General features: G+C 44.4%; 1 protein-coding gene across 1 annotated transcript; it reads left to right on the top strand.

Moving 5' to 3' along the window:
• The first annotated feature begins 255 nt into the window (after window positions 1-255).
• Window positions 256-21,611, top strand: PROKR1 (prokineticin receptor 1). The gene is made up of 3 exons (XM_047781892.1): window positions 256-1,175; window positions 3,042-3,683; window positions 18,949-21,611. The coding sequence occupies exons 2-3, from the start codon at window positions 3,199-3,201 to the stop codon at window positions 19,643-19,645; spliced, it is 1,182 nt and encodes a 393-aa protein (XP_047637848.1). The 5' UTR covers window positions 256-1,175; window positions 3,042-3,198; the 3' UTR covers window positions 19,646-21,611.
• Window positions 21,612-21,942: the final 331 nt, after the last annotated feature.

Here is a 21,942-nt window from a genome sequence, read left to right as displayed (position 1 = left end):
ATGCATATTCCACATTAAAAAAAATCCATTCACCAATGTTGATGGACATTTGGGTGGTTTCCACTTGTCAGGCTGCTGTGAACATTGATGTACAAGTATTTCTCTGAGTCCCTTTTTTTGATTGTTTTGGAAGTGGAATTGCTGGATCATAAGGTAATTTTATATTTAAGTCTTGAGAAATCTATAGACTTTTGAAGGAGATCTATGCTTTGTAAATTAGCTCTTCTCACCCTAACCTTCTGAACATATATTCCTGAGTGGATTAGGCGGTGGTGGTGGGGGGTCTCTCTTCCCCTGCATCCACACCGTCTCCTCCCCCACTTCCTTGCTTTCCGGAAAGCAGTTCTCTGAGCCTCTAGAGCTCAAGAGGCAGAAATGAAGCTGACCCTGGCGTCCAGTTGAGCTTGCCCCGAGGGAACGAGGTTTGGGTGGCTCCCAGCGTGTGCGGTGGGCGGGCAGTGTGAGCAGGCGGGGAGGCTCCTCCCGGCTCTCTGAAACCTCACCAGCTCCTCGGGCGGACGCCCACTCTGGCTGTGCCCCGGGGCTGACCAGGTGAGCGGCCAAACCGTTTGAGCCCAGGGACGGGCGCAGCCCTGCGGGATGGGACCCTCGGGCTCCAAGTCAGCGCGGAACCCTGCTCCCGGAGCCACCGCCCTCTTTCCCGCCCCGGGCGGCCGTTCCGGAGCCTGAACCCAGGGAACGCGCGCTCCCTCCAGCGTGTCCTCATCTTCAGCTGCTGCCTCTGCGTCCCCGACACTCCGGCCTGGGGGCGACTCCTAGGTCCCCACCGAGCGCGAGCCCAGACGACCCGACGTGTCCCCGCCTGGACCCAGGACCACCCCCCCGCTCCCGCCCCACGTGCCTCCGGGAGCCTCCGGGACCCGACCGAACACGCCTCCCCGAACCCGCCACCCGGGTTCTGGGCGCCCGGTGGCCACGGGAGCGAGGACAGAGAGTGCGGGGCGGGGGTTGCCTTGCGGCAGAGCCGCCGGCCTCTGATCTGCGGTGGTGAGAGCGCAACTCCCGCCCGAGCCCAGCCAGGAAAGGGCGCCGAACAGAGGAGGGAGAGAGTGGACCTGTGCTCTCCCTGTGGGCCTCCGGGAGCAGCAGCTTGTGTCCCCGCGTCCGGAATAAAGAGCCCAGGACCTCGTCTGCCCGGCGCCGGGATGCCGCAGGTACCGAGCGCACCCTCCGGGGGAGATGCTCCAAGGATTGGTCCACGCTGTACCGGCTGCCGGGACGCGGGGACTTTTGAGTGGGGAGGGGGCTTTTCGAGAGACTCTTATTCTTGCTCATTTCTTCAGGGGTGTTGGGCTGCGCCCTCCTTCTGTCCTTAGGCATAGCCTCTGAGGCTCTGAGGACAAAGTTGGGGAGCAGGAGAGGACTAATCAGTGGGGTTCCGCTAGGGAAGGTGGGAATAAAGGAGAGGAGGGGAAAAAAAAAAAAGATCGCTGGACAATTTCTGCCCAAATCTTCTAACACTTGGTCTCCCCCAAGAAGTTTTTATGAATCTCTAAACGTGACATTGAGCCTTCCAGGTAGCGAGGTTGCAGGGTACCCTCCAGAGGTGACCTGCCTGGAAGAAACTCAGGGCCTGCTAGGGGCCAGGACTGTCCCACCCAGACTTCGGAGCCCTGCCTGGGCCACAAGCCTGGCCCCTCCAACCTTCAGCCCTGGCTTCTGCTTCTCACACCTGCCAGGGGCAAAGTGCAGGGCCTGAGGAGGGCAGACTGATGGATCAGAGGAAGGAAAAAATCAGAAAAATGGAGGAGGAGTTGAGGGCAAGTGGGGGGACTGGAGCTGAGATTCCCTGGGCTGCAGAGGGACTTTAGTTCTACCCCCAAAGGCTTGCTCCAGATATGTCACCTTCGAGGGATGTGGGCAACAGGCTTTCCTGGGAGGGAGGGTCCTTGTGTCTCCCTTTCCCAGGAACCTCAGGCTCCCATACTTACCCTCGCTGTCCTCTCCAGACTTCCTGACCTCTCTGGAGCTCTGCAAACCCAGCCCTCTTCTTCCTTCCGCAGTGACTCTGTCTGATGGTTTGCAGACAGGGCCTGAGAGGGACTGGGGCTACCAGGAGAGGGGACAAGGACACTCTGGCTTCCTCTTGGATCTTGGTCCCCAGCAGTGCAGCTGGCAGCCCCCTTCCGGTCCCCCAGCCCCATTATGTGCTATGGTGGAGTTGTCAGGAGCGACCCTCCTAACCCCCATCCCTGCTGACCAAGGAGACCCAAGTCCTCCTAGTGATTCCTTGCAGTCCTAGGAGGTAATACCCTCCTCTAGAGAGCTCTCTGCGTCATAGACATCATTGGTCTCTGGCCTGGAAGATGCTGCAACTCTGAGTTTTTAAGCTATTTATCTCAGGATACACAACTAGCCAAGGAAGGATTTTCTTGAGTCCCCTTTCTAAGCCGCTCATTGATGAGGCTGTGACTTCACCCCTGCAGCCTCTGTCTGGGGACAGGCCTTGGTGAATGCTGTGCCTGGTTTCTAGGGTCACAGTAGGAAGCCCGGTGAGGAGAGGGGAGGGCCACTATTACATAGGCTCTGTGATTTTTAAAGCAGTGTTTTGCCAAAAGGAAGGGGGCCAGCTTATGGAGAGCAGACAGGCTTGTTTCAAAGCCTTCCCTCTTCGATGGGATTCAGCATAATTTCTTTTAAGCCACAAAATGGGACAATTCCACAAGGACAAGTGCAGGCTGTCGGGACAAGGCTCAGAATTCGGAGCAGATCACTTTGGTTTTTTCAGCCTCCCCATACTCCTAACTTTGGTCCCTGAGAAAAAGTGCAATATTCAGACTCTTCAGTGGACCAGAAATAAACTGAATTGGTACCTGTTGGCACTATAGCAATTTGACCTTCCCTTATTTGAATGAGTGGGTATGTGGTTTCAATTCTTTTGTTTTCTTTCACTGGGTTCCTTTATTTTCACCCCATCACCCAATGTTCACTCTGAGCAGGTGAGCTTAGGTTATAGGAGGGTTTTTAATTTGGCCAGGTTTGCTTCCAGATGTAGCCAATTATTTGCATGTCTTTCAAAGGCTTAGCTTGGAGCTTGGATACTGGACCCCAAGGATGCCTGCAGGAACACCTTGACTCATTAAGGAAGTCCTGAGTGTCAGCAGAAAGGGGAGTCTTCAGCCTCTCAACATCCCGGAGGAATTCCCAGGAGTGTTGCTCAAGCCTTTACCCGGCCAGATGGAGGTCACCGTGGCGGTCATGGATGAGACTGTCACCAACACCTCAACCACCTATTTTCCTATGCTCGACCCCCATGGAGCCCAAGCTGCTTCCTTCCCATTCAACGTCAGCTATGGCGACTATGATATGCCCTTGGATGAAGATGAGGATGTGACCAATTCCTGGACCTTCTTTGCTGCCAAAATTGTCATTGGCATGGCACTGGTGGGCATCATGCTGGTCTGTGGCATTGGCAACTTTATCTTCATCGTTGCCCTGGCCCGCTACAAGAAGCTTCGCAACCTCACAAACCTCCTCATCGCCAACCTGGCCATTTCTGACTTCCTGGTGGCCATCGTCTGCTGTCCCTTTGAGATGGACTACTATGTGGTACGCCAGCTCTCCTGGGAGCATGGCCACGTCCTGTGCGCCTCCGTCAACTACCTGCGCACTGTCTCTCTCTATGTCTCCACCAACGCCCTGCTGGCCATCGCCATTGACAGGTGAGTGAGAGGTGGTGACAACAAAGGAAGGGGCAGTTGTGATTGATGAGCGGTATCTGTATTTCCCAGAGTGTGGATGCACTGGGGCTCAAAGGTGGCCCATTTATTGAAGTTAGAAGAGTTCTAGTTTTGCAGTTGCAAGCGGGCAGAGGGTAGTGGAGCCCCCTGGTGTTGGGCAGTGGGACAGCTTTTGGTTCCTCTGCTATGGACAAGCACCTACATGTACATGTCCAAGGGCTAGAGCTATACTACTATGAGGAGCTATACAACTATGTGGAGGACAAGTTTAAAAGTTCTACACAGTTACTCTTGAGTCAACTTGGAAATCTGGAGGGAGATCTATCTTATCAAGACTTCTGGAGTTCCTGCTGTGGCTCAATGGGTTAAGAATTCGACTAGCGTCTATGAAGATGTGGCTTCGATCCCTGGCCTCGCTCAGTGGTTTAAGGATTTGGCGTTGCCCTCAGCTGTGGTGTAGGTTGCAGAGGCGGCTCGAATCTGGTGTTGCTGTGGCTGTGGCGTAGGCCTGCCAGCGGCTACAGCTCTAATTCAACCCTAGCCTGGGAACTTCCATACACCAGCACCACCCCCAAAAAAAGACCTCCCCCACTAACACCAATTGATTTTAAATAAGGTTGAGGGACTTATCTTGAACACAAAGAATATAAAGAAAAAGGGCACCTATGTTTACTTATACTTTTTTGCAGCACTTTGCTCCTTTTCATATATCCATGCAACAGTACAGAGAGTGATGCTAAATAGAATCAGTAAGAGCAGCCTATGCACATCTTATGTTATCTTTAGTCTTTTTATTTAATATAATCACCTATGCTAATGGGCCGGAGTGTTTTTTCTTTCCCCCTCAGTTCAATCTTTGCAAGCTCCTTTGCCCAAAGTTGGACTTTCATTACAAAACACCTTGTTATAGTGTAGAGACAGTTACCCTGAGGGTCTAATCAGGCCTCGGTGTACTTGGATTTGAACAGCCCGTCTCTCTCCCTTCACCCAGAGAGCCTGAAGCACAGAGGTTTTCCGTGTCCCATGGCTTGAGGGCTCTGGCAGAGTTCAGCCTGCCCCTCATAGTTGGGACACCCCAGGATGGTGTTCCAGGGAGAGACACAGCAAACAGACCCTGTTTTCTAAGCAGGATGGAATACCTAGAAATAGACCCCTCCCAAGGAAAGGGACTTGAGAAGGAGCCTGGCTTTAAAACCACTGAGGTTTGCTGTGAGCCACAGATGCAAATGATTACATTTTGAATAGATAAGCAATGAGGTCCTGCTGTACAGCATAGGGAACTAAATCCAGTCTCTTGGGATAGAACATGATGGAAGATAATATGAGAAAAAGAATGTGTGTATACACACACACATATGACTGGGTCACTTTGCTGTATAGCAGAAATTGATAGAACATTGTAAATCAACTATCCTTTATTAAAAATTTTTTTTCAAGTTTAAAAAAAGGAGTTCCTATTGTGGCTCAGGAGTAACAAAACCGACTAGTATCCAAGAAGAAGCATGTTCAATCCCTGGCCCCACTCAGTGTTGTTCTGTGCTATATTTTAGATTCCACAGGTAAGTGATATCATATGATATTTGTCTTTCTCTTTCTGACTTACTTCACTTAGTATGGGATAGGCCATGATGGAAGATAATATAGGAAAGGAATGGGAGTTCCCGTTGTGGCTCTTGGGTTAAGAGCTGGACATAGTGTCCATGAGGATGCAGGTTCGATCCCTGGCCTCACTCAGCAAGTTAAGGATCTGCTGCAGCAGAAGTTGCAGATGAGGCTCAGCTCTGGGCGCTGGCTGTGGTGTAGACCAGCAGCTATAGCTCTGATTCAACCCCTAGCCTGGGAATTTCCATATGCCACAAGTACGGCCATAAAAAGGAAAAAGGAGGAAAAAAAAAGAAAGAAAGAAAAAGAAAGGAATATATATATATATGACTGAGTCACTTTGCTGTACATCAGAAATTGGCACAACATTGTAAATCAACTATACTTTAATTAAAAAATAAGTATATATTTAAAAATAAAAAATGTATTATTTGAATGAATGAGTGAATGAATGAACAAATGTTTCGGATGGATTGTGAGGGGGAGTTGGGTTGGCAGAGGGCCAGAGCCCAGGGACACTGAAGGCAGGAAGACCAAGTGGAGACTCTGATAGTTCAGCCCTGGGTGAACAGGTCGGGGAGGTAGAGGTATATTGCCCGGGCCTCAGAAACAAAATGAATGCTGGAGAAAGGGAGGGAGCGGCCAGGTCAAAGGGGATTGCTGGAGTAGATGCCTGGGAGAACCATGGAACCAAGAATAGACGCAGTGAACAGGTAGGAGGTAAATCAGTTCCGTTGTACTGTATGTTGAGAGCTTTGTTTCTTAGAAACTTGGTATTATTTTTAATCAATTTTGTTTCACTTTTTTTTTTGGCCACACCCTCTGCATTTAGACATTACTGGGCCAGGGATCGAGCCCATTCCATTGCAGCAACCTAAGCCACTGCAGTGGTGCGGCCAGATCCTTAACCTGCTGCACCACAAAAGAACTCCTATTTTTTTTTTTTTTGCCTTTTAGGGCTGCACCCACGGCATATGGAGGTTCCCAGGCTAGGGGTCAAATCGTAGCTGTAGCTGCCAGCCTATACCACAGCCACAGCAATGCAGGATCCAAGCCATGTCTGCGACCTACACCACAGCTCACGTCAATGCCAGATCCCTAACCTACTGAGCGAGGCCAGGGATCGAACCTGCGTCCTCATGGATGCTAGTTAGATTCATTAACCACAGAGACACGACAGGAACTCCAACTCCTATTGTTTTTTTAAATCATGTCATAAAAAACAATCACTGCAATGAAAGCAAAGAGGTTAAGCAATCAGAAATATTTATTAGTGTATCTGGCTTTGCTGCTGTTCATTTAAGGGTTAAATTACAAATTATAACACCCACTGTTCACTTAGGGGCTTACTCTGTGTTTAGCTTTGTTCTCAATAATTACATGTATTATTTCATTTCATCCTCAAAGCAACCCAATACAGCAGGTTTTCTTATTATTCCCATTTTATACATGAGAAAACTGAGGCAGAGAGAGGTCAAATAACTAACACAGCTAACAGATGGTGCAGCAGGAGTTTAAACCCTTCCAGAATAACTGTTCATAATTTCTATATACGTATCATTAAACAAAAACAAAGATTTTAGTAACCGTGGGCCTATTTGTTATATCAAGATAAAAATTAGTTGCCTAAAACTAACCAAACCAAACCAGAAGAAGTCAGTGATCAAATCCTGAATGCCTGAGACCAGACAAGAATCCATGAGGCCCTAGACCACAAAATCGAAATATGATGGTAAAAACACACAAAAATAAAAATAATCTGAAGCAGAGATTGCAGTCATCACTAAAGGAACTTAATGCACTGGCGCAGGCAGTTAGTGGGCCAAGGCCATTGGACGGCCCTGTGCGGACCACAGCGCTTTCTTCCAAAACTTGGGTGCACATTTCCTGTCACAACCCCACTCCGAACAGTAGCCACCCCCGTGGTGCAAAACGTGTCCCAATTAATCTTTCTTATTGTATCTAAATTCCACTATATAAACTCCCACTGTAAGAGAAATAAATGCCTGCCGTATTTGAGACAAGCTGAGTTTCACATGAAAGTAGGATAGGAGTTGGATTGTTTTTGTTCTTCCTTTTTGCCGCCCCACAGCATATGGAGTTTCCAGGGCAGGGATCAGATCTGAGCCACAGTTGTGCCCTATACTGCAGCTATTCTGCAGCTATGGCAGCAGTGGATCCTTTTGTTTTGTTTTGTTTTGTTTTGTTTTGAATAATGATTTTTATTTTTTCTATTATAGCTGATTTACAGCAGTGGATCCTTTAACCCACTGTGCCGGGCCTGGGATCCAACCTGAGTCCCAGTGCGTCAGAGACGCCACCAATCCCATTGTGCCATAGTGGGAACTCCAGGATACGAGTTGGAAAGATTTTAGTAGATGGAGGTGGACTAATGGACAGACATATTACCTCTAAGGTGTTCAGAAGGGCCCAATGCCCTGAGTGTATCCTGGCTTCCATTCCTCTTGAAACCACTTCTTCCTGCAGTGTTATCCCTTCCAGTGAGTAGGCCCGTAGGTGGTAAAAGGGGTCTCACCCAGGGAGCAGGGGCCCACTCCAAAGCAGGCACCTGCCCACCCCACTTTCAGTGGCTGAGAGCATCCCCCTGTGAAAAGCTGAAACAAAACTTCAGGACATGATCCCATATGTTTTATCCATTCATGTGCTAAGAGAGATGGGTCAGCTTCCACGTTCAGACACAAGGTTCCTGGAGTTCTGTGACAGCTGCAAAGGGGACTTAGGGACCAGGTATTCTGCTTAACTCTTCCTCTCCTGCTTCTTGTACAAATTCACTCAGGATCCATTCCTGGGTGGACAGAATGCCATGGGGCTCCTCAACACATGTGGAGGACTCTGGCCAAGGAGAAGATACCTCCTTCACGCCTGAACTTGAACTCCTTGTACGGGTGGCAGACCGAGGACTGTGTAACCTGCTGAATTCCTGACAACCTTCTTTGGAGAAAGGCTGAGGCTCACCCCTCAGTGGGTTTTTTTGTTTTTTTTTTTACTTTTTGTTTTTCTTTTTAGGGCTGTACCCGCAGCATATGGAAATTCCCAGGCTAGGAGTTGAATCAGAGCTATAGCTGCTGGCCTATGTCACAGCCACAGCAATGCCAGATCCGAGCCTCATCTGAGACCTATGCTGCAGCTTGCCAGATCCTTAACTCATTGAGTGAGGCCAAGGATTGAACCTGCATTCTTATGGACACTGTGTCAGGTTCTTAACCTACAGAGCTACAACAGGAACTCCCATTCTTTTCCTATATTATCTTCCACCATGGTCTATCCCATTACTAAGTGAAAATAAGTCAGAAAGAGAAAGACAATTATCATATGATATCACTTATATGTGGACTCTAAAATATAGCACAGAGGAAACTATCTACAAGACAGAAACAGACTCACAGGCATAGAGAACAGACTTGTTGTCAAGGAAGAGGGGGAGGGAGTGGGATGGATGGGGAAGTTTGGGGTGAGTAGGTGCAAACTATTATATTTAGAATGGATAAGCAATGAGGTCCTACTGCACAGCACAGGAAACTATATCCAGTCTCTTGGGATAGAACATGAAGAATACATATATATATATATATATATATATATAGTGATTTTTATTTAGTGATATATATAGTGATATATATTTATATAGTGATATATATAGTGATTTTCATTTATATAGTGATATATAGTGATTTTCATTTATATAGTGATATATATAGTGATTTTCATTTATATAGTGATATATATAGTGATTTTCATTTATATAGTGATATATATAGTGATTTTTATTTTTTTCCATTATAATTGGTTTACATTTTTATATCAGTTTTCTAGTGTACAGCATACACATTCTTTTTTCTCACATTATTATGCTTCATCATAAGTGACCAGACATAGTTCCTAGGGCTACACAGCAGGATCTCATTGCTAATCTATTCCAAAGGCAATAGTCTGCATCTATTAACCCCATCCATCCCACTCCCTCCCCCTTGGCAACCACAAGTCTATTCTCCAAGTCCATGATTTTCTTTACTGTGGAAAGGCTCATTTGTGCCCTGTATTAGATTCCAGATATAAGTGATATCATATGGTATTTGTCTCTTTCTTTCTGACTTCACTCAGTATGAGAGTCTCTAGTTCCATCCATGTTGCTGCAAATGGCATTATTTTGTTCTTTTTATGGCTGAGTAGTATTCCATCATGTATATATACCACATCTTCCTAATCCAATCATTGGTCGATGGACATTTGGGTTGTTTCCATGTCTTGGCTATTGTGAATAGTGCTGCAGTAAACATGGGAGTGCATGTGTTTTTTCAAGGAAAGTTTTGTCCGGATATATGCCCAAGAGTGGGATAGCTGGGTCATATGGTAGTTCTATGTATAGATTTCTAAGGTACCACCATACTGTCCTCCTTAGGGGTTGTACCAGCTTACATTCCCACCAACAGGGCAGGAGGGTTCCCTTTTCTCCACAGCATCTCCAGCATTTGTTATTTGAACTTATTAATGATGGCCATTCTGACTGGTATGAGGTGGTATCTCATGGTAGTTTTGATTTGCTTTTCTCTAATCATCAGTGATGCTGAGAATTGTTTCAAGTGCTTGTTGGCCATCTGTATATCTTCCTTGGAGAACAGTCTATTCAGGTCTTTTGCCCATTTTTCAATTGGGTTGTTGGCTTTTTTTGCTGTTGAGTTGTATAAGTTGCTTATATATTTTAGAGATGAAGCCCTTGTCAGTTGCATCATTAGAAATGATTTTCTCCCATTCTGTCAGTTGTCTTTTTGTTTTCTTTTTGGTTTCCTTTGCTGTGCGAAAGCTCATCAGTTTGATTAAGTATCATTGGTTTATTTTTGATTTTATTTCTGTTGCTTTGGGAGACTGATCTGAGCAAACATTCATAAGGTTGATGTCAGAGAATGTTTTGCCTATGTTCTCTTCCAGGAGTTTGATGATGTCTTGTCTTACATTTAAGTCTTTCAGCCATTTTGAGTTTATTTTCATGCATGGTATGAGGGTGTGTTCTCGTTTCATTGATTTGCATGCAGCTGTCCAGGTTTCCCAGCAATGCTTGCTGAAAAGACTGTCTTTTTCACATTTTATGTTCTTGCCTCCTTTGTCAAAGACTAATTGACCACAGGTGTCTGGGTTTATTTCTGGGTTCTCTATTCTGTTCCATTGGTCTGTATGTCTGTTTTGGTACCAGTACCACACAGTCTGGATTACTGTGGCTTTGTAATATTGCCTGAGGTCTGGGAGAGTTATGCCTCCCACTTGGTTTTTGTTCCTCAGGATTGCTTTGGCAATTCTGGGTCTTTTGTGGTTCCATATAAATTTTTGGATTGTTTGTTCTAGTTCTGTGAAAAATGTCATGGGTAATTTGATAGGGATTGCATTGAATCTGTAGATTGCTTTGGGTAGTATGGCCATTTTTACAATAATAGTTTTTCCAACCCAGGAGCATGGGATATCTTTCCATTTCTTTACATCTTCTTTAATTTCTTGATTAATGTTTTATAGTTCTCAGCATATAAGTCTTTCACCTCCTTGGTCAGGTGTATTCCTAGGTATTTGATTTTTGGGGGTGCAATTTTTAAAGGTATTGTATTTTTGTATTCCTTTTCTAATATTTCATTTTATTATACAGAAATGTGACTGATTTATGAATGTTAATCTTATATCCTGCTACTTTGCTGAATTTGTTGATCAGTTCAAGTCATTTTTGGGTTGAGTCCTTGGGGTTTTCTATAGAGAGTATCATGTCATCTGCATACAGTGACAGTTTTAGCTCTTCTCTTCCTATTTGGATGCCTTTTATTTCTTTTGTTTGTCTGATTGCTGTGGCTAGGACTTCCAGTACTATGTTGAGTAACAGTGGTGAGAGTGGGCATCCTTGTCTTGTTCCAGATTTTAGTGGAAAGGCTTTCAGATTTTGTCCGTTGAGTATTATATTTGCTGTGGGTTTGTCATAAATGGCTTTTATTATGTTAAGGTATGTTCCCTCTATACCCACTTTGGTAAGAGTTTTGATTATGAATGGATGTTGGACTTTATCAAATGCTTTCTCTGCATCTATTGAGATGATCATGTGGTTTTTTACTTTTCTTTTGTTAATGTGGTGTATGACGTTGATTGATTTGCGTATGTTGAACCATCCTTGTGAACCTGGAATGAATCCCACCTGGTTGTGGTATATGACCTTTTTTATATGTTGTTGGATTCATTTGGCTAAAATTTTGTTGAGAATTTTTGCATCTATATTCATCAGAGATATTGGCCTCTAGTTTTCTTTTTTGGTGGTATCTTTGTCTGGTTTTGGAATTAGGGTGATGATGGCATCATATAATATCTTTGGGAGTGCTCCTTCTTCCTCAACTTTTTGAAAAAGTTTAAGGAGGATGGGTGTAAGTTCCTCTTTGTATGTTTGGTAGAATTCACCTGTGAAGCTATCTGGTCCTGGACTTTTATTTGTAGGGAGTGTTTTTATGACATATTCAATTTCATTTCTAGTAATCAGTCTGTTCAGTTGATCTATTTCTTCTTGATTCAGTTTTGGCAGACTGTAAGATTCTAGAAAGTTGTCCATTTCTTCCAGATTGTCAAATTTGTTGGCATATAGTTGTTCATAATATTCTCTCATGGTTGTTTGTATTTCCGCAGTATCTGTTGTGATTTCTCCTTTTTCATTTCTTATTTTGTTTATTTGGGCTTTTTTTCCTCCTCTTCTAGGCGAGTCTAACCAGAGGTTTGTCAACTTTGTTTACCTTTTCAAAGAACCAGTTCTTGGTTTTATTGATTTTTTTTCTATTTTTTCAATCTCTATTTTATTGATTTCCTCTCTGATCTTTATGATTTCCTTCCTTCTGCTGACTTTCGGTTTTGTTTTTCTTTTTCTAATTCATTTAGGTGGTGGGTTGAGTTGTCGATTTGAGATTTTTCTTCTTTTTTGAGGAAGGCCTATATTGCTATGAATTTCCTTCTGAGCACTGTTTTTGCAGCATCCCATACATTTTGAGTGGTTGTGTCTTCATTATCATTTGTCTTAAGGTATTTTTTAATTTCTTTTTTGATTTCCTCATTGGCCCATTGGTTTTTTAGTAGCATGTTGTTTAGTCCCCATGTAGTCAGTTTCTTCTCATTTCTTTTCCTGTGGTTGATTTCTAGCTTCATGCCATGTGGTCAGAGAAGATACTTGAAATAATTTCTATACTCTTAAATTTGTTGAAGTTAGATTTGTGCCCCAGTGTGTGATCAATCCTTGAGAATGTTCTATGTGCACTTGAGAAGAATGTATTTTCTGATTTTTTTTGGGATGTAATGTCCTGAAAATGTCAATTAAGTCTAACTTTTCTGTTGTGTCCTTTAGGATCTCTGTTGCCTTATTAATTTTATGTCTAGAGGATCTGTCAATTGTTGTGAGTGGGGTGTTAAAGTCTCCTACTATGATTGTATTCCCATCAATTTCTCCTTTTATATCTGTTAGTATTTGTTGTAGGTATCTGGGTGCTCCTATATTAGGGGTATATATATTGACGATTGTAATATCCTCTTCTCAAATGGATCCTTTAACCATTAAATAGTGTCCTTCTTTGTCTTTCTTTATGGCCTTCATTTTAAAGTCTATTTTGTCTGATATGAGTATTGCAGCTCCTGCATTCCTGTCTTGTCCATTGGCATGAAATAACTTTTCCCATCCCCTCACTTTCAATCTACATGTGACCTTTGCCCTAAGGTGAGTTGCTTGTAGACAGCAGATTGAAGGAAGAATACATTTTTAAAAAATGACTCTGATGTGACAAACACTGGTGATACGATGGTAAATAAGACACAAAGAGCCTTGTGCTCCTGGAGCTTATATTCACAGAATGGAGAGAGAGGGGGAGAGAAAGAGAGGGAGAGGGAGTGGGAGAGGGAGAGGGAGGGAGAAGAATCAGACAGTCAGACAAGGAAGGTAATTTTAGAGTGTGAGAAATGCTCTGAGCAAACGAGCCAAATACACACAGACACAAAACCACACACAGACACACACTCACACTCACATACACAACTACTTAGAGTGACTGAGGGAGGGAGCCACTCTAGGTGGGAGTCAGGAAAAGTGTCTTTGGGGAGAAGACATTTGAGCCAACTTCTGAATGATGAGGAGGAAAAACCTGGACTTGTGAAGACTGGAGAGGAGCATTCCAGATGAAGGGATTTTTTTTTTTTTGTCTTCTGTCTTTTTAGGGCCACACCTGTGGTATATGGAGGTTCCCAGGCTAGGGGTCGAGCTGGAGCTGCAGCTGCTGGCCTACACCACAGCCACAGCAATTCTGGATCAATAACCCACTGAGCAAGTCTAGGGATTGAACCTGCATCTTCATGGATCCTAGTCAGCTTCATTAACCACTGAGCCACGAAGGGAACTCCAAGATGAAGGGAATTCTAAGTGCAAAACCTCAGGACAGGAGCAAACCTGAAGGTTCTGGAAGGAGAGAAGGGCCCTGAGGCCTGAGGAAAGAAAGCAAGACTGCAGCCAAGTGAATCTGCTTCATACTGGCTCCCTCTATTGCTCGAAAGACCTCTGACAACACCATTGTCTACAGAATACAGAGTATGGCTGGAATCTTTTCATCTGTTTTCCCAACATTTTATTATCGAGCTCCAGACTGCCTGCCAGTCTCCTGCTGGGTAAACACATTGATGTCCTGTTTTCCAAAAAAGGTTGCAATCTTTTTGAGAACTGTCACCATGGCTTATTACACTTCTATTCATTCTCTGCTAGGAACTTGCTGAGGGTGAAGTTTACTAAGATCCTAGGTGCCCAGACACTAAAAGGCTAGAAAAGAAGACATGATTCCTGTTGTTAGGAAGCTTCCATCCATGGTGTGGGGAGGGAAGAGAGCAAACACTTCTAGAAGAGTTAGAGGGTAAGTAAAGGGTTTATTTGAAGTGAAATTTGGAGAAGGGTGAGATCATCACAGTACTGGAGTAGTCAGAGGAGGCTTCATGCAGGAGGTGGATTTTTTTTTTTTTTTTTTTTTAGAGCTGCACCCGTTGCATATAGATGGATGTGCCCAGGCTAGGGGCTGAATTGGAGCTACAGCTTCTGGCCTACACCACAGCCACAGCAATGAGGGATCCCAGCTGCATCTACAACCTACACACCACAGCTCACGGCAATACCAGATCCTTGACCCACTGAGAGAGGCCAGGGATCAAACCTGCATCCTCATGGATATTAGCCAGGTTTGTTTCCACTGAGCCACAACAGGAACTCCAGGAGGTGGATTTTTAACTGGCTTTCAACAAACAACCATCAGCCAAGGAGAAGAAAGGATTTCCAAGAGGGTAGAATGGTGTCTGCAAGAGCTGAGAGGTGAAAATGCTTGGGGGTGAGTGCGAGATCCTGGGCCAGGGGGGAGGTGTGTGGGAGGTCAGGAGAGTGGCGATCAGAGAGAGCAGGGTCCTGTTCTAGAAGATCACAAAATCTAGACCCAAGGAGTCAGACCTGAGGGTAGCAGGGAACTGATCAAGATCCTCAGAGGACTCTTCCCCCAGGTTTGAGTTTCCTCTTTGATGTAGAGACACCTGCACTGTCCTTGAGGTGTAGGTCTCAATGGATCTCAGTCCCATGGAGGCACTGAGGGACCCTCCTCTGTTTTATCCAGAATCCAGAGAAAGCTTGGCCAATTTGCCTGCCCACTGGCAGCTCTTCTCTACTGTCTGGATGAGGCAGCTAAGGCAGGAGGAATAGTGCTCAGCCTCAGGAAGCACAAATGTTCCCTGATGAGCTTATTGGTTGGGGCCAAGGAGGATGCTGTGCCTTTGCTACTCATCCCATGACCCGTCTGGTAGCTCCCATGCCCACCATTTCCATGGTGAGATCTGAGGCTGAGTCTGGGGATAGATAGGGAGCTCAAATGCTCTTTGCTTAATCACCCAGCCCACTGTCATCACACAGTTACTGGCTGGACATTTCTTTGTCCAGCAGCCTTTATTCTTTGTTCTCTGGGAAACTTGGCCTCTAAGTGGTTCTGGACCTGAGCCACTGGAGTGGTAGACACCCAGGGCAAGCCAAAGGCATGCTCCTAAGTGAAGAGAAGTAGCTGCCAATTGCCAGACTCCTTTTTGGAACATCAGTATGTAAAAACTGACTAGGATGAAAAGAAGAGAGGGGCTGCGAGGATGCCAGGAGGGCGGGAGGAAGGGGTAGTGCTTGTTCTGGTTAGAAAGGGAAAGGAGCAAATGGGGTACTGAAGAGCCAGCTGGATTTGGAGAAAAACCTGAATGGGTCTGTGTCATGGTCATGCTCATCTGGAAGATGAGCATCTTTGCTCCCTTGCCTGTTGAATAGAGTCGGGGTTATCTACTGAGAAAGTGGATTTGAAACTGCGTTTCAAATTGTATGTTGCTTCGCAAGATTAAATACTAATAATGGAGTTCTGAATCTCACATAGCTAAGGCTAGTTCCAATCCTTGAAAGTTTTCTGCAATTTGTCTACTGAGAAATGTATTTGGAAGGCTTCTTGCACAGTTCCTGGTGCTAACCTTGGGGATGGAGGGAGGATGATGTCAGTATGAAAAAACTATCTAATGAGCAGTCACAGATTACCCTGAAGATGAATTCTGACATGAAGATAAATGAATTAAATAAAACTGATCCAATAAAAGAGAAAAGAGTGGAGAACTTGCAAATGCAACATTTGCCAATAACAGGCGAAAGAAGACTGCTATGTATACAGAACAGCTCTGAAAAACGCATTTTCAGATACTAAGTTTCTTGTATGTCAATAGCCTATGGTTTATATGCAGTGACTCACTCCAGCCTCATAGTATCCCTGTGAGCTTGGCCAGGCAGTTGATATTCCCATGTCACAGATGAGGAAATTGAGTCCATGGGGGCTAAGTAAATGACAAATTCACAGAGCAAGTTTGTAGCAAAGCTGAGGTTAGATTCCTGGTCTTTTGACTCCTGGATTAGCATTCTCTCCTACTTCCTAGTTGAAAAAACACTCTGAGTTTCAAACATCATAAAGGCTTAGGAAATTATGTGGGGGGAAAGGTAATAAATTATATAGTAGAAGTTCACATAGTACACAGGTATGATTATAGAAATATTCTTTGAAAGAGTAATCAGCACAGGAGGGTGGATAGATAGGGAAAGAGCTAGAGAGAACAAAATCTCTGAAGCCTTAGTTTTCACTATGACTCAGAGCAGGTTTGGTGCCCTCCTGACAGAAGGAGCACTGTGGTCTTTAGGAAGGTCCATTGTGTGCCCTGACAACAGCATTGCCAACACCCCGCTGGCATTCCCATTCCACTCCCAACACCCACCCTGGGAGACTGGTGAGTGCCAGGGGTTGTTGCTGGTGGCAGTATGTCAAGCAGTCAGATGGGTGGCCAGAGGGTGAACCCAACTCATCCCACTTCATCTGACATCTGGGAGCTAGAAGTGAGCAGGAATCTCGCTCCAGTGACCTCTCCAAATAACACTCAGTGGGGTTGGCTATCTGTTGCAGGAGGGACAGAAGCAGTAGGAATATGATAAGAAAAAAAAAAAAAAAAAGGAGTTCCTGACGTGATGCAGTGGTTAACGAATCCGATTAGGAACCATGAGGTTGCAGGTTCAATCCCTGGCCTTGCTCAGTGGGTTAAGGATCCGGCGTTGCTGTGAGCTGTGGTGTAGGTTGCAGACATGGCTCGGATCCCCGCGTTGCTGTGGCTTTGGCATAGGCTGGTGGCTACAGCTACGATTCGACCCCTAGCCTGGGAACTTCCATATGTCACAGGTGAGTCCCAAAGAAATGGCAAAAAGACAAAAAAAAAAAAAAAAGAATCTCTTCTTCCGATGAAAATCCCCAAAAAGATGACCTCAAAGGGATGGGTTGTAAAGGAAACAGAATTGTTTGCTTTCCTTCAGATCCCCGTCACGATTGCTCTTGGCTCTTGGCTCTACCTGGGATAAGCTGTGGACATGTGAGGATGTGTTTATTTCCAGCGTTGATTAGTCATTGCCTCCCACTTCACTTCCCATCTATCTCCTTCTTCTACTTCTACCCCCTGCCAGACACAGAAAGTCTTCCAGGAAACCAGAGCTCTCTGCCTAAGTACGTGCCCTCTCTCTGGAAAGGATGCTTTCATACTACACAAATGACTCACATCCCCAGAAAGTGCTCTCTCTATAATCCTGGACCACTGTGGTAACAGCAGTGTGGTTTTTTGGGGAAAGAACAAAAGCAATACCTTTTACTGTCTGTTGCTTTGTGGCTAAATTAAAAAAAGAGTTCATGTATATTCTCAATTGATTTTTCACATCAACCTTGTGAGATAGGGTTAAATGTTTTCTATCGAGAGTCCTGTGGTATATGACCTTGAGAAAGACACTCATTTCTCACTAAGCTCCATTTTTTTCAATGTGGAAAATAAGATGAATAGTCACATGCTTTTCCCCACCTTTGCATGTAGAGCAATGTTTTTAAAAATGTGGAATGAAGGAAAAACTTTGTCCACTGTTTCTATCAGAAAAGGCAAATTCTCCCAACAATTCTTTGGAATTATCAGATCCTTTTAGCTCTAAACTGTGGGGAAATTAGGATGAATGGCCCTGAAAACAGGAAGGACCTGGTAATAGTGCCAGGCTAGAAACCCATAGATGTTAGTACTGAATTTAGTAATTAATAGTTACCATTTATTGAGTATAAACAATGTTTAAACGTGTGCTGGAAATTGTGTATACATTAGCACACTTACTCTTTAAAAACAAACGAAAAAAAAAACTTTCACAATAAGAAAATTGAGATTCAGAGAGATTAAATGTAACTTGCCTGTCCTGGGCATATATCCAGACAAAGCTATAATTAGGAAAGATATGTGCACTCCTATGTTCATAGTAACACTATTCACAATAGCCAAGACATGAAAGCAAATTAAATGTCCATTGATAAATGAATGGATAAAGAAAATATGGTATGTGTATACACACACACAATGTTATATTACTCAACTATAAAAAGAAATAATGCCATTTGTAGCAAAATAGACTTAGAGATTATCATATTAAGTGAAATAAGTCAGAAAGAGAAATACTATATGGTATCACATATGTGGAATCTACAGTATGACACAAGTGAACTTATCTGTGAAACAGAAAGAACAGACTCACAGGCATAGAGAACACACTTGTGGTTGCCAAGAGGGAGAAGGGGTGGGGGAGGGATGGATTGGGAGTCTGGCATTAGCAGAGGCAGATTATTATACATCGAATGGATAAACAACAAGGTCCTACTGTATAGCACAGGTAATGATATTCAATATCCTGTAATAAACCATAGTGGAAAGAATATGAAAAAGAACATATATATATATGTAAAGCTGAATCACTTTGCTGTACAGCAGAAATTAACACATTTTAAAACAACTATACTTCCATTAAAAGAAGGAAAAAAACCAACAACAAAAGACAAAACTTGCCTGAGGTTCCATAGCTAGCAAGAGGTAGAGCTGAGGCTTGCATTCAAGCCTGCCTTCCCCCAAAGCCCACATCCCGCTGCTCTTTTCCTCCACGGGTGCAGTTTGATTGTGCCTCAGTGTTGCAAAAATAACATCATCCTCCAGCACTTCCATATTACAGCCGTTGATCCCATTTGTGTTCCTGTCCTAGATATCTGGCCATTGTCCACCCGTTGAGACCCCGGATGAAGTATCAAACAGCCACTGGCTTGATCGCCTTGGTGTGGATGGTGTCCATCCTCATTGCCATACCTTCAGCCTACTTCACCACTGAAACCGTCCTCATCATTGTCAAGAGCCAGGAGAAGATCTTCTGCGGCCAGATCTGGTCAGTGGACCAGCAGATCTACTACAAGTCCTACTTCCTCTTCATCTTCGGCATCGAGTTCGTGGGCCCGGTGATCACCATGACCCTGTGCTACGCCAGGATCTCCCGGGAACTCTGGTTCAAGGAGGTACCCGGTTTCCAGACGGAGCAGATCCGGAAGCGGCTGCGTTGCCGCCGGAAGACGGTCCTGGTGCTCATGTGCATCCTCACCGCCTACGTGCTGTGCTGGGCTCCCTTCTACGGCTTCACCATCGTGCGCGATTTCTTCCCCACCGTGTTCGTCAAGGAGAAGCACTACCTCACAGCCTTCTACGTCGTCGAGTGCATCGCCATGAGCAACAGCATGATCAACACAGTGTGCTTCGTGAGCGTCAAGAACAACACAATCAAGTACTTCAAGAAGATCATGCTGCTCCACTGGAAGTCTTCTTATAACGGGAGTAAGTCCAGCGCCGACCTCGATGTCAAAACCACGGGGGTCCCTGCCACCGAGGAGGTGGACTGCATCAGACTGAAATAACCCCTTCGACCTTCAGCGTTTAAACACGGAACAGGACCTATGGGGGCACTGACCAGTGTGCTTCTGGGCACACTATCAACCAAGAACTCGTGGTTGCTGCCCAGAGCAGGGGAAATGGACAAATAGGTCAACACTGTGTCCAAGGAGCTTGAAATTTCTAAAACTGGTGTGACTGGACACCATCATCAGTGGCCAGCATTCACTGAACATCCGTTTTGTGCAAAGAGTAAGCCCTGGTGAAATCTACACATGCTAATGATGTTTAATTGGCTAAAAAAGAAATAGAGATTAATCCAAGAAAAATGTTGGGACATAGTCCAGAATAATGGAATTTCCAGAGGGAACCTGAGTAGCCAACCAAGACTGTGGTACATATGTCTGTAGGGTGAGGACCTTTCTGGACCATCTCAGTACTCATCAGACACCCATGTAGCCCATCGTTGGGACTGTTCTTAGGCTTGAGTTCACTCTTAACATTTGCAGGGCTGGGGCAAGAATGCAGAGCTAGCGCCTGGCTCTTTTTGCAACCTTTTCTCACTCCTGGTCCTGACTCTCACCCTGGGCACCCAGGAAAGAAAAGAACATACAAATGGATGTGCATGTATGTGGAGGCAACCATGAGATTCAGTGACTCTGCAGGCTGATGGAGGGCTTGTCCCTCTTCCTAATCCACCTCCTTTGTTTTGAATTTTGAATTTTGAATCAGAATATCAGATGCAGCTTTGGCTCCATCACCTGTGTGGACCTGGGGAGAGCCTCTTGGAGGGGACAGAGATGATACCAGTGATGGTTACCAATGAGGTGGTTGTGAAAAGCCAATGAGATAATATACGGGAAAACTCTTTCAACCATGCAAGTAGTCAAAAAAATGGGATGATAGCTGTGGCTGGTGCCCTGGACAAGGAAAGACTTGTCACCCTAGCTTATGTATCTAGAAAACTCATCATCTCCCCCTTTCTTTATTCATTGTGTGAATTACTACCTTACTCCTCTTAGAAGTGCTGTGTATGCATTGAGTTCCTAATAACATGTTAGTACAACAAGGGAGTGACATTTGGTGACAGAATTGTAAAAGGAAATGATAGATTGGTCTCCAGTCAGAAGATGAGCTCAGGCTTTTTCAAAACATCAGAGCATCTTTGATCATGAAAGTATTGACCATGCCTGTTCCTATACCTGTTCCTAACCAGCATGAATCTGGGTGATGGGATACCTGTTTCTCAATCTGGTTTTATTCTCATAAGGGTGGACAGCTTTAGGGCGAACTTGTCCTCTTCTTAAATAATTCCAGAGCAGCATATTTATAATACTATTTAAGTGACACATAAATGACATTTCCCCCTCCAAATATAGTCAACTCTTTATTTTTGGCAACCAAGTTTATATTACTTTTCTATGTTTTTGGTTACACCCATGGCATATGGAAGTTCCCTGGGCCAGGAATCAAACCCATGCCTCAGCAGCAACCCAAGATGCTGCAGAGATGATGCCAGATCCATAACCTGCTGCACCACAGTGGGAACTCTCTGAGTTTATTTTTTCAATAGTTACTGTATTTCCCTGGAAGACACATTTCAAAAACCTATTTATTTCTACCTATTCATCATCCAGCAGACTTCCCCTACAGTTTAATCAGAATACTCACAGAGAATAAAAACTAATTAAAATACTAGCCTAAAGCCAACATGCTTTGTAAGGCCATTCTGATTTTTCATAAAATCGTACATTGCATTCTAAAATTAGGAAAGTTAGTTTGGGGACTAAAAAATAATAAAATGATGCGATATGTTGTCATTACATTCCTCTCTTCCATTAGGAATGCTAAACAAGAGTTGACTGTATTAAATAGGAGCTTTTTATATGTGGCAACCAAACGTCTTTCTGATTTTCAGGCTAAAATGTCAAATTTTCACTTGTGTACCTTTCTGTAATATTTCTAGATATTGTGTGTGTTTGTGATTTTGCAGTGAATGAGTCTTGTTATCAAGTGAAATAAAAAATCGATATGTATATAATCACTGCCCTTAGTGCTGCTGAATTTCTGCCCTCCCCCATCCCTTCCCTAGCCACAGCGGGATGGTTTTTGGAGTGAAAGCTGAGTAGATGCTGATTCTATCATCATACGAATTGTGCAAACAGGTTAACTCATGCTCTTCTTGCCTAGGAACGGCTCTCCATCCCAAAGAGATTTAATTGATTTATATTTTCTTCCTATAAGTCTGCTTTAGTAAAACCATGAATATTTTTTAGCATCTGAAAGCCAAGACTTAAAGTAGATTTACTTGCTGCCTGTTTTA

This window comes from Phacochoerus africanus, chromosome 5 (assembly GCF_016906955.1).
Source record: "Phacochoerus africanus isolate WHEZ1 chromosome 5, ROS_Pafr_v1, whole genome shotgun sequence".
NCBI lineage: Eukaryota > Metazoa > Chordata > Mammalia > Artiodactyla > Suidae > Phacochoerus > Phacochoerus africanus.
This window is presented reverse-complemented; position numbering and strand designations above follow the sequence as displayed.